This window comes from Micropterus dolomieu, linkage group LG01 (genome assembly GCF_021292245.1).
Source record: "Micropterus dolomieu isolate WLL.071019.BEF.003 ecotype Adirondacks linkage group LG01, ASM2129224v1, whole genome shotgun sequence".
Classification (NCBI taxonomy): Eukaryota; Metazoa; Chordata; class Actinopteri; order Centrarchiformes; family Centrarchidae; genus Micropterus; species Micropterus dolomieu.
Window position 1 is genome coordinate 19,125,666 of NC_060150.1, and position 12,975 is coordinate 19,138,640.

The 12,975-nt window shown below is 41.4% G+C and overlaps 1 protein-coding gene across 1 annotated transcript in view; it reads right to left on the reverse strand.

Moving 5' to 3' along the window:
• Positions 1–12,975, reverse strand: part of LOC123977685 (cAMP-dependent protein kinase catalytic subunit PRKX-like) — a 47,335-nt gene that overhangs the window by 9,983 nt on the left and 24,377 nt on the right. The window contains exons 4-5 of the mRNA XM_046060577.1: positions 3,465–3,560; positions 980–1,037 (exon numbers count right to left, since the gene is read on the reverse strand). Coding sequence (XP_045916533.1) covers positions 980–1,037; positions 3,465–3,560 — 154 coding nt within the window. The remainder of the gene's footprint in view (positions 1–979; positions 1,038–3,464; positions 3,561–12,975) is intronic.

Consider the following 12,975-nt stretch of genomic DNA (forward strand, 5'->3'; position numbering starts at 1 on the left):
CTCTCTCTCTCCTTCACCCCCAACCGGTCGAGGCAGATGGCCGCCCACCCTGAGCCATGGTTCTGCTCGAGGTTTCTGCCTCTTAAAAGGAAGTTTTTCCTTGCCTCTGTCGCCTAGTGCTTGCTCTTGGTGGGAATTGCTGGACTTCTGTAAATAACATCACAGAGTATGGTCTAGACCTGCTCTTTTATAAAAAGTGCTGTGAGATAACTGTTGTTGTGATTTGGCACTATATAAATCGTTCACTCCAGACGAACAACCTCTAACTTTGCATATGAAGCAGCAGCTGAAGCTCTAACGGGAAGGGTGAGTATGGGATCAAATTGCTAATGGGAGAAATTCTTGTTGCTAAATTGGTTATTCGATTCTCTATTTAGAGCTGTTTATGTATGGATTTATACCAACTCCCTGAGACCTAGGTACTCTTAACTTCTTGCGCACCCATGTTTCAGGTAAAGCTAACAATTCAACTATTAGGAGAGAACATCAAAGTAACAGCCCAGCTTTCAAATTCACTTCATGTTTCTTTACCAGTGTGACCCATCTGCTTTTAGATTTAGATAGTAGATATGAAAAAGATTTGATCCTAACAGTAGGATTGGTTATTAAATTTTCCATTAAACTTTGACAGTTTCAGTTAGATTTTTCTAAAGCTTGAAGTTGTTGTGAACTGACTCAATAACTGAGTCATGAAAACATTTCCATAACTTAATTTGGGACAAACAATATTTAAATTACAAGTCAGAGACCCTATCTTACAAACAGAAGTGCCCACAGACATTCATACCTCCTGATGGGAGTGAAAACCCTTAAAAAGTCCAAAACGAGCCTTCAGTACATCGCTATTCATTTCTGACTAATTGGAAGCATGTGGAGCTTCAGTCACACTGTGGGCCTTTTCCTGTCCCGTCCTGCAGAAGGTATGAAATATGGTATGCTGCCATGTGGTTCATAGAAGCAGGAAGTCTAACCAACTCACCTTCATGTTGCCTAGCCGTCTGGCTCGGTCAATGACCAGAAATTTCTTGATGAGGTCTCTGGGGGAAAAAGAAACAGTCAGTGAATCCAAAGCCGTGTGCTTCTCTCTCTCTCTCTCTCTCTCACACACACACACACAGAAAAACTGTCAGAAAGTCCTCCCTGGGTGTTGACAAGCCAGCAATTTTTCAGTTTTGTCTAATCCTTCCTATGCCTAAAGACAAGCCTGGGGAGTGATATATCACAGAAATATTTTAATCAGCGCCAGGGTAAAATATTTGTATTTATGCCTTTTCAGAAATTTCATGAAGGAGAATTCATCTGGAAATTATAGCTGCAAGCAGTGTTGGGCGGGCCCTCGTACTTGTTGCGTGTCGGGGTGTGAGGCGGGCGCGTTGCATATTCTGGAGCTCTTCCGGTGCGGCTATGAATTTGCTGCGCGCTTCGGACACTGCATAAAGGTGTTATTCGTCACTTCCTGTGTCCCTTTTGTGGCACTACATAGCACTGTGCGCTATGATTATTAATGGATATTGGCGTGTAGATGTGTTCGGGGCGTGACCCTTCTCAAATGTGTGAAATTTGGTAGAGATATGAGCATATACAGTGAAGTTACAACAACTTCCTGTGTTACGGCAAAGCATCGAACTTTGACGCCACGGCAAGGAAACGCCGTTATACGAAAACTCACAAGATTCACAACATACCATCTTCAATGTGTTAAGGCTCTTCTGAGACTGTTTTGAAGCAGGTGAGGCAAATATGTTGGCAGTAGTGCATAACAGCATAAAACTTGACACTTCCTGTGGCCAGCAGGTGGCGCTATGATATTGTGTGTTTATTGGCATATGGATGTGTTCAGGGTGGGACTCTCATTCTACATGTACAGTTTGGTGCAGATCTGAGCATACACACTGAATTTATAACAACTTCCTGTTTCACATCAAATCATCGATTTTGGACGCCACGCCACGGGCACGCCCATTGACAAAAACTCACAGATACCACAACTTTTCATCATCAATGCCTTTAGAAGGAATGGCAGAAATTTGAAGTCGATCGGACTAAATGCCTAGGAGGAGTTCGTTAAAGTACGGAGTGTGTAAACGGTGAAAAAGAGGTTAAAATCGCACTTTCAATTAAAAATGGCTGACTTCCTGTTGAGTTTAGGGTATGGGTTCTTGAGGCTTTTTTGTGTGTCTTGATATGAGACATGTCCCCAGAAAATTTCGTGCATGTAGGTTGAAGTAGGCGCAGGGGCAAATTTTTTCCAACTTTGCAGGTGGCGCTATAGAGCCATTTTGCCACACCCATGTAGACCACCCATTAGTAGACCCTGAAAATACGTAATTTTTCATCAGACCTGACGTGTGTGCATGTTTCATGCTCGGGCCCTAATTATGGGAACAAAATCGCTGGGCGGATTACAGCAACACCAAACATCTGAGAAGTAATGTGTAACAGTGTTTTGATTTGACGTCATAGATGGAAAATTGGGGATGAAGGTAAGGCTTTTTGCAGAAGCTGCCTAACAGTCATTCTACTCACTGTGTGAGACTGTGTGGCACTACAAATGAACTTTGGCAGTAGATGTTGAGAGTAGGATTAGTGTCACTCATTAAAGTCCCTCTAACACATTCTTTGCAGCCCCCTAGGGAACCAAATACATCTCAAGAACTACACACAAGCTTCACACCATATAAAGACAGCAGAGAAAGACGTGGAGGTGGTGCAGAGGACATCAGGTCAGGTCATGTCAACATGTCCATAACAAGTGCTTAACAACCAACTTATTATGACTAATCCCTTACGAGACTTTTACTGCTGGGGTCACCCTGGGACAATTCTCCCAGTATAACTGGGAATGCTCAGCAGCTGCTGCTGGAGACACAGAACTCTTTATGCAGTCCCCTGCAAAGCCTTTCACTTCTTGATGGATGGGATGTCGAACTGTGTAAAAGTGATATAAATGGTGGAAATATTAAAAATCCTTCTGTCTGCCAGCCACGAGATAGATGGCTTTACAGTGGGAAGCTGTGGGTTTGCTGAATTATCAGGGGAAGCAGTGTGTGTCTGGCCTCTCCAGGTGCACCTGAAGCCCCTCTTTATCTCCAGGGAGCTCAATGGCCCCAAGTTAGATGTTGTAGCACTTACAGACCCCATCCACAGCCAATATGGCCCCCACAATCGTTTGCAGTATGACGTTTAATTAGTAATTTAAATGGCAGGGGGTGGGGTGCATCAGAGCCTCACAATAGGGAGGCTATATTTTCCTGACTGGCCACAGCGTATGGACCTGCGGGCCAGGTTTTGGTTTAACACAAGCAACAGTGTGGATAAAGAAAGAAGTACTGGTACCTGTCACCCCAGCACAGCCTGTTTACCCTGCTGCCTTCTGGGAAGAGATATATAAGTTTCAGCTGCCGCACCACCAAAATTTAAAACTCTAATTCATCCTCTGCACTGCTCCACTGAATATAGCTTACTTGACATAGAAATCCAGATGGCGTGGGAATTCAAGTTTTCCGGCCAGGATCTTCTGATAGATTCCAAATGGATTGTCATCAAAGAACGGTGGGTACCTGTGGAGAGAAGTAAATGTCAACTCCCTCTGCCCCTCTGAAGCTGCACGCACACGCACACACACACACACACACACACACACGCGCGCGCACACACACTGTCACTGTGTGCACACTCAATTTGTGCTCTGCAAAAACAGCATGATGCAAGGAACAGGTAAAGTATGTAAGAGCCTACACACGCTTACCAGGATCACCCCAACTAAATGGTGAGTGAACATGTAGAGAGGTCACCATTTAGAGATAGTGTGTGTGTGTGTGTGTGTGTGTGTGTGTGTGTGTAGCGGGACTATGATAACTTTGTGCTATAGACAGAGCAGCCTTTGTTCACAGCTATTTTGACATTTCTGTGTGTTAATCTTTCTACCATCCACAGGCCTTCTGCTGCTGCTCTCCACTGAATGCTTTCCCAGCTCTCCTGTTCTTCCCTGCGCTCTGGCCTGGACAAGTCATTAACCACAAATTAAATAATGGGACCAGCCTCTGAACGCAATATGCATGGAGCAGACAGCCGCAAAATTGTACCAGTTTGTCACACATCACTTGCCATCCCTGTGAAAAGCTCCAGAGTTAGGAGATCGCGGGCATCTGGGAGCTGGCTGTGTACCGCAGACTCCACTCACATGTTTTTTGTTTCAAAAGTGGTGCTGTCATATGTGGAGAATTTGGGTCATTGTGGCAAAATAGTATGACAATTTCACATATTAAATTGATGGTCCAGTAGATGAGCAGAGTAGTGCATGCAAATTGTATTTTATATATAATTGTATATTTATAATATATATCAGGGCTGGGTGATATGGACCAAATCAGAACAACGCCGGCGTGTTCACTGTCGCTTTACCTGGTCTGTGTTTCTCTGCAGAATGCTAAAATGGGTCACCAACTATACCTGGGCGGCCTCCCCAGATAAAGTCTGTGTGTGGGAAACACTGGATGAACTACTGTTTTTCTTTTTACAAACCAGGTCTTCAGCAGTGTCGACTGGCACTGTGTCTCCCTCCATGTTGCTAGAGAATCTGTACGCTAGAGGGGGGGTGTGAGCAGACACAGAGGGAGGGGCAGGGCTGTGCAGTGTGGGACAGAGGAGCAAATGCTGGCAGGACTTTACGGAAAAATATATTAACTGACTCAAAATCAGACTATATTGGTATAAACTATATTGTCTAATTTTATATCTCTTTTGAAATTTTGTATACCTTATAATACTGATATACCACACCTCTGAATATATATATATATCTACATACAGTTGTGCTCTTAAGTTTTATAGTCATATTTTAGTAAAATATGACTATAAATATGACATGCAAAATAACTGTCTTTGATTCAAGGATAGTGATCATATGAAGACATATCTTTTTACATAGTTGTTTGGCTGCCTTTTAAACAATAATGATAACAGAAATAACCCAAGGGTCATTATATGAAAACATGCTATTTTAAGTCCCTCAGAAAAAAAAAGCTCTATAAATCTTAATAAACCATAAAACAAATAAAATATTTTATAATTTAGTTTTCATAATATGTCTCATAATATAAGAATAAATTAATTTATGTTTCTTTTGTTTTTAAAAGATTTTAATCACTTTTTTTGTGCAAAGTATCTTGCGGAAATGTTGAAAATGGCCTGTCCCTCAGTATGATTTTTTTACTTCTACTTGCTATTGAGGCCAAAAAAGTCAAACTGTCATACAAAAACTTAAACCTATATAAAGCCTCAAGTGTTGTTTCATTACTCATGAAGGGGTTTTATTCTTAATATGTGTAAAATATTGCAAAAAACAACAATTTAGTTGGGTCCCCATGTTGTTGTCAACCCCGTTACTTTTAATCAAAACACCCCTTCAAAGCTGATGGACTGTTCCAAAAGTTGCATAATTTCCAGAAAATGACATCACTTGCCTTTTTATGAAGTTTATGGTAAAAGTCAAGTAATTGTCACCTCCTTTAATGGATTTTTTTTGAGTTAAGTAATGTCTCACAGAGTGGGACGAGCTCAGTGTGTCAACCCTGTTACCACATAAACATATGTTAAAAAGTTATTTGTTATAAATGTACATATAACATAACATTTAAGCCGATCATGAATGATCACCATGTCATGTCATGACATTTACCACAAGGCTAGTAGTGACTGGCAATAACATTTTTCATCAACCCTGTTACCGTCACCACTGTTACCATTTCAGTGGTAACAGGGTTGACTAAGGTACATGCTTTTGTGTGTGTCCTGGAATTTATATCAGTGAGTCTAACATTTCATTTTCATCACACTGTACATGAAAATATACTTTTCCTACCCAAAAAGTGTTAATCGAGGGCAACTGGACTTGGTTGAAGATGTTTCATCTCAAATCCAAGTGGCTTCTTCAGTTCTAATACTGGTGGGGAGTTCCAGGTATTTTACCTCTGTGGGGCCATGATCAAAGTCATTAATACCAATTGGTGGTTGGTGCTGCTGGCTATTGTAACAAAGGTAGTTTGGGTCCATGGAGTCAACTGAGGCCAATTGTAAAAAACAGTCTTTGGAATGAGATGAAGGACAGCATTATATGTAAGGGATAACTTTGGTAGATATCCTCCTTTCTTGAGAGATGGTTTCTCTACTTTGAAGTAGAAAGCCTCCTTCACTCTTCTTTCAAACTATCAGTCCTCTCTATCCAAAATATGTATGTTGTTGTCTTCAAAAGTGTGTCCCTTATTCCCCAGATTTAGGTAAACTGCTGAGTCTTAAACTGAGATGTGTTGACCCTTCCAGTGTTGAGCCATACGTTTGATTAATGGTTTTCTGCTTTCCCCGATATACAAATCTGTGCATTCCTCACTGCATTGGACAGCATACACTATGTTGCTGTTCTTGTGTTTGGGGTGGGGTCTTTCAGGTGGACCAGTTTCTATCTTAGTGTGTGGCTGGGTTGGAAAAACACAGGGATGTGGTGTTTGTTGAAAATCCTCTTGAGTTTCTCTGACACTCCTGACATGTATGGAATGATGATGAAGCATTTTTTACCTCGTTTCTTCACCAACCACAGTATTAGAGTTTTTCCTGGATCTTGTGGTTGTTTTCACAAGGGTCCAGTTAGATTATCCACAATTAAGTTCATCCTTCAGTTTTTTGTACTGGGCACTTGTTGGTACATTATCAACTTGGTGGTGCAGAGTTTTGACAATTCCTTGCTTGTACTCTAGTGGGTGGTGATAGTTTTAAGTAAGTACTGGTCTGTGTGTGTGGGTTTCCTGTATACTCCAATGTGGAGGTTACTGTCCTCTTCAATGTGTATGCCACACTACAATAAAGCCATGTTGTTGTTAACTAGGGGTTAAGTGTCTTGCTCAGGGACACAATGGTGGATGTCTTACAGTGGGAATCAAACCCAGGTCTCCCACACCAGAGGCAAGCATCTTATCAATGCGCCATCACCACCCCCAGAATAGGGAAACCATCTCTCAACAGAGGAGGATATATGACACCACTTATCCCCCATTTATAATGCAGTCTTTTTATATGTTCCTAGAAGATGGAACAATTGGTGACATTTGGCCTATTGTAAAAATTCCAAAGACTGTTGTTAACATGTCTCAGTTGATAACATGGACCCTAACGACCATTGTTACAATAGCCAGGATCACCAACCACTAATTGGTATCAATGACTTTGATTATGATCCCATAGAGGTAAAATACATGGAACTCCCCACCAGTCATTTAGAACCGAAGACACCGCTTGGATGAGAGGTGAAAAATCTTTAACCACGTCCAGTTGCCTTTGATTCAACCCTTCTCAGCTAAGAAAAGTATATTTTTATGTACCCACAGGCCCAACTATTTAATTTTTCACATTTATTTGCAATGTAATTTTAATATGTTTGAATTAAACAATTTATATACAGTTAAATCTGTAGCATCATCATAAAGTTCTATCATCTTTTATGCTAATTAGTTATTTTGAATCAAAAGTTTAAGAATGTCCCATTATAACTCCATTGCACCCATGACTGTAACTTAAACAAGCAGTATAACCTATACGGTAACTGCTGTCAACCCTGTTACCGATGTGTCAGCCCTGTTACTTGTATAATATTCTAATATAATTTGAAAAATGAAAATAAAATTGTGAATTCAACTAATGGTACAGGTTAAGTAGAAGAGACCAGTAATACACTCAAAGAAATTGGGATATTATTACTTAGTTTTCATAACTTCTTCTTAAACAGAATATGTTGTAATTGTAAATGAACGTATTCATCCAAGTAAACTAGTCAATATTCCCACTTTACAAACACTCTTATTGTAACAAGTGGTGTCTTATCTTTCATAGTATGTCATATTTGTTCTAAATATAGATTTAAAACCTTTTCAAACAGTAATATGTCGGTAACAGGGTTGACGAAACACACATATATGCAAGTTGATTATGTGAAAAAAATTTAAAAATAAGGTAGCCTCAGATGGCACGGCACATTTTTCTTAGAGCTAAGGATCTTCTTCATCCTAAAAGGGACTTAAAGACATTGAAAACAGTACTTTGAAAATCAAGCATTAAAAATGTAAAATGGCACGTTATCGTATAATGACCTGATCCATGATCCTAATCAAAAGTTTACATACCCTTGAATGTTTGGCCTTGTTACGGACACACAAAGTGACACACACAGGTGAAAACGGCAATTAAAGGTTATTTCCCACACCTGTGGCTTTGTAAATTGCAATTAGTGTCTGTGTATAAATAGACCATGAGTTTGTGAGCTCTCACGTGGATGCACTGAGCATTCTAGATACTGAGCCATGGGGAACAGAAAAGAACTGTCAAAAGACCTGCGTAACAAGGGACTGGAACTTTATAAAGATGGAAAAGGATATAAAAAGATACCCAAAGCCTTGCAAATGCCAATCAGTACTGTTCAATCAATTATTAAGAAGTGGAAAATTCTTGGATCTCTCAATACCAATCCAAGGTCAGGTAGATCAAGAAAGACTTCAGCCAAAACTGCAAGAAGAATTGTTCGGGATACAAAGAAGAACCCACAGGCAACGTCAGGAGAAATACAGGCTGCTCTGGAAAAAGATGGTGTGGTTGTTGCAAGGAGCACACTACGACGGTACTTGAACAAAAATGAGCTGCATGGTCGAGTTGCCAGAAAGAAGCCTTTACTGCACCAATGCCACAAAAAAGCCCAGTTACAATATGCCTGAAACCCCCCCGCACATACAACAACCAAAAACCCTGGTTCACAGCGAAACTCAGGCAGCTTTGTCAGACCAAGGAGGAGGCCTTCAGAAGTGGGGACAGAGTCTTGTACAACCAGGCCAGGAACACAATGACTAAAGAGGTCAAAGCTGCAAAGAGGTGCTATGCTGAAAAGCTAAATAACAGCTTTGCAGCCAACGACCCTGCGTCGTTGTGGAGAAGCCTACGGACGCTCACAAACTACAAACAAACTTGTAGCGCGTCAGGGTGTGAGCCAGCCGAGTTGCATATTCTGGAGCTCTGCCGGTGCGGCTGTGAATTTGCTACACGGTTTCCGACGCCGCATGAAGGTGTTATATGTCACTTCCTGTGTCCCCTATGTGGAGCTACATAGCACTTGCCGCTATGAATATAAATCGGTATTGGTGTGTAGATGTCTGCGGGGTGGGAGAGTTATCAAGCACGTAAAGTTTGGTTCAGATGTGAGCATGTACACTGCACTGCACTACACTCTTTTATGCGTCTGGACAAGCTACACGTACCACAGAAAATTTGTACACGTAGGTGAAACGTGCGGCGGGGGCTGCTTCGATAAAAGTCACTTCCTGTTGCCAGCAGGTGGCGCTATGACTGTGGGTGAATGTCGGCATGTACATGTGTTCAGGGCGGGACTCTCATCCTACATGTACAGTTTGGTGCAGATGTGAGCATGTACACTGAAGTTACAACAACTTCCTGTGTCATGGAGAAGAATTGATCTTTGACGCCACGCCACGGACACGCCCTTTGACGAAAACTCACAGATAGCACAACTTTTCATCTTCAATGCCTTTAGAAGGCACAGCAGAAATTTGAAGTCGGTTGGACTAAATCCCTAGGAGGAGTTCGTTAAAGTACGGAGTGTGTAAATCATCCAAAAATTGACGTAAAATTCAAAATGGCCGACTTCCTGTTGGGTTTAGGCTATCGCTCCAAGAGACTTTTTTGTGCGTCTGGACAAGATACACGTACCACAGAAAATTCGTGCACGTAGGTGAAACGTGCAGCGGGGGCTGCTTCGTTAAATGTCACTTCCTGTTGCCAGCAGGTGGCGCTATGACTGTGGGTGAATGTCGGCATGTACATGTGTTCAGGGCGGGACTCTCATCCTACATGTAAACCAGACGCACAAAAAAGCCTCTTGGAGCGATGCCCTAAAACCAACAGGAAGTCGGCCATTTTGACTTTTACGTCAATTTTTGGATGATTTACACACCCCGTACTTTAACGAACGGGACATGTATCATATCAAGGCCCCCCAAAAAGCCTCAAGAAGAAAGGTCACTTCCTGTTGCCAGCAGGTGGCGCTATGACTGTGGGTGAATGTCAGCATGTACATGTGTTCAGGGCGGGACTCTCATCCTACATGTACACTTTGGTCCAGATGTGAGCATGTACACTGAAGTTACAACAACTTCCTGTTTCATGGCGAATCATCAACGCCACAGACACGCCCATTGACGAAAACTCGCAAATAGCACAACTTTTCATTGTCAATGCCTTTAGAAGGCACAGCAGAAATTTGAAGTTGGTCCGACTAAATCCCTAGGAGGAGTTCGTTAAAGTACGGAGTGTGTAATTCATCCAAAAATGGCCGTAAAATTCAAAATGGCCGACTTCCTGTTGACTTTAGGGTATGGGTTCTTGAGGCTTTTTTGTGTGTCTTGATATGATACATGTCCCCAGAAAATTTCGTGCATGTAGGTTGAACGTGAACGAGGGGCTAATCTTTTCCAATTTTCTAGGTGGCGCTAGCGAGTCATTTTGCCACGCCCATGCGCGAAACCCATAAAATACAACATTTTTCAGTTCTGACGTTTGTGCAAATTTTGGTGAGTTTTCGAGTATGCTCAGGTCCCCAAAATGGAGCTTACTTTGCAGAAAAAAGAATAAAAAAAATAAAAAAATATATATATATATATAATCTTTACAAATTCAATAGGGACCTGGCACGGTTCGTGCTCGGGCCCTAATTATTGGTCAGGATAAGTGGGTGACATTTATACATTAACGGCATTTCCGACGATGGTATGTAATACTTATTTCGTCCGCTTGGGGGAGCTCAGATTACATGAGGAAAGCTTAGATTAACCCAAAACAATCTTTCCTTAGGAACTGGGGAATTCAGCCTTAAAGCTGCCTCAAGCTGGATAATTAATAGAGTATAGTATGACATTTCTTTATCATCATTTCTAAAGGAATTGTGTGAGAAAGTATTGTGAACAAGTATAATATATATATATAATATATATATAAGATGAAGGGCTGTCCTTAATCTTGCTGAAAATAAAAACACTGCAAAAATAACTTATTTAGATTCTTTTCAGCACTAATAACAACAGATAGCAGTTAATGCATTGGGTCTTTGGAGTCTTTGTTTATTTAAAGTTCGGCTGTCCTCGATTATGTCACACTTAGGCGTGAAAGGGGGTATCCCTTTGATGGGGTAATGAAACACAGAGCAAGGTCAGTTGCCACGGTTACATGTGTGGGGGGGGGGCAGTTTAGGATCCCCCCCCCCCAAGGAGAGTTCCGATAGGCTGTTTGTAATCTCTGGTTAATTTCCCTATTGTCAGTTTAACAGTCAGGCACCGCGTTATCAGCTTCGGAATCAAAAGGTGCCAGTTTTGCGATAAACTGCTCATGAATAGCACTTAGAGAAAGCAACTTTTCCACCCCCCTTCCGTTGAGGTCTCTTCAGCAGTCTGTTGAAAGTTGATCTTTAAACCCCCCTGCTCATCTCTGGGAGAGGAAAAGAGGAATTTGTAGTAGCTCCAAATTTATTCAATATAAAATGCACAAATCCACACTGTTGTCCCACTACAGAGCACTGTACGCCAAAACCAACAGACTCAGGAACAGTTTCTTCCCACAAGCCATCACTCTGATGAACAGCTGATTTCTGACTCACAGTGTCAGGAACAATTCCTGTGCAATAACCCAGTAACTCTGTCTCTAGTCAGCACCTGTTTACTGGTTTCCACTTATTTATTTATTCATCATTCTCTATTTCAGCGCTGTTCATAATATGTCATATTGTATATACTGTATACCAATACACCTACCTCAGGTCATAAGGTCTTATTTATTTTTTCCAGCATCCTTTGCACTATGGTCCATCACACTGTGTATATTTGTACATGTATGTGTACTTGTATATCATATCCACCTTCAACATGTACATAATGAGAATAGTTTACTCTTGCATCCTTTGCACTCTGATTACTGCACAATTGGTCAATATGTCTATATTGTTTTGTTCATAGTGTGTATATTAGTGTTGTCTGCTCTGTAGTTTGTGTCTATTTTATTATTATTATATTATTATTTTATTATTGTATAAGTAAGCACATCGTGAGCAATGTACAATCCTGAGTCAAATTCCTCGTATGTGTACACATACCTGGCAATAAAACTGATTCTGATAAGCCTCACAGCTTCTGGCACACTGTAATTTGGAGTGACCAAAATAGAGCTTTATGGTCACAACCATAAGCGCTATGTTTGGAGAGGGGTCAACAAGGCCTATAGTGAACAGAATACCATCCCCACTGTGAAGCATGGTGGTGGCTCACTGATGTTTTGGGTGGGTGTGAGCTCTTAAGGCACAGGGAATCTTGTGTAAATTGAGGGTAAGATGAATGCAGCATGTTATCAGAAAATACTGGTAGACAATTTGCATTATTATGGGACGCTCTTGGACTTTCCAGCATGATAATGACCCTAAGCACAAGGCCAAGTTGACCGTCAAGTGGTTACAGCAGAAAAAGGTGAAGGTTCTGGAGTGGCCATTACAGTCTCCTGACCTTAATGTCATCGAGGCACTCTGGGGAGATCTCAAAAGTGCGGTTCATGCAAGACGACCAAAGACTTTGCATGAACTGGAGGCATTTTGCCAAGATGAATGGGCAGCTATACCACCTACAAGAATTCGGGGCCTCATAGACAACTATTACAAAAGACTGCACGCTGTCATTGATGCTAAAGGTGGCAATACACAGTATTAAGGGTATTTAGACTTTTGAACAGGGGTCGGTTCATTCTTTGTTGCCATGTTTTGTCACCTGTCACCTCCTAGGATTAATGTTGAGTCGGTGTGTACATATGCAAAGACAATGTCGGACACCGTAGTTTGCTCTGGACCCCTGCCAAATCTGACCAGTGATGACATGTATAGCCGCATGT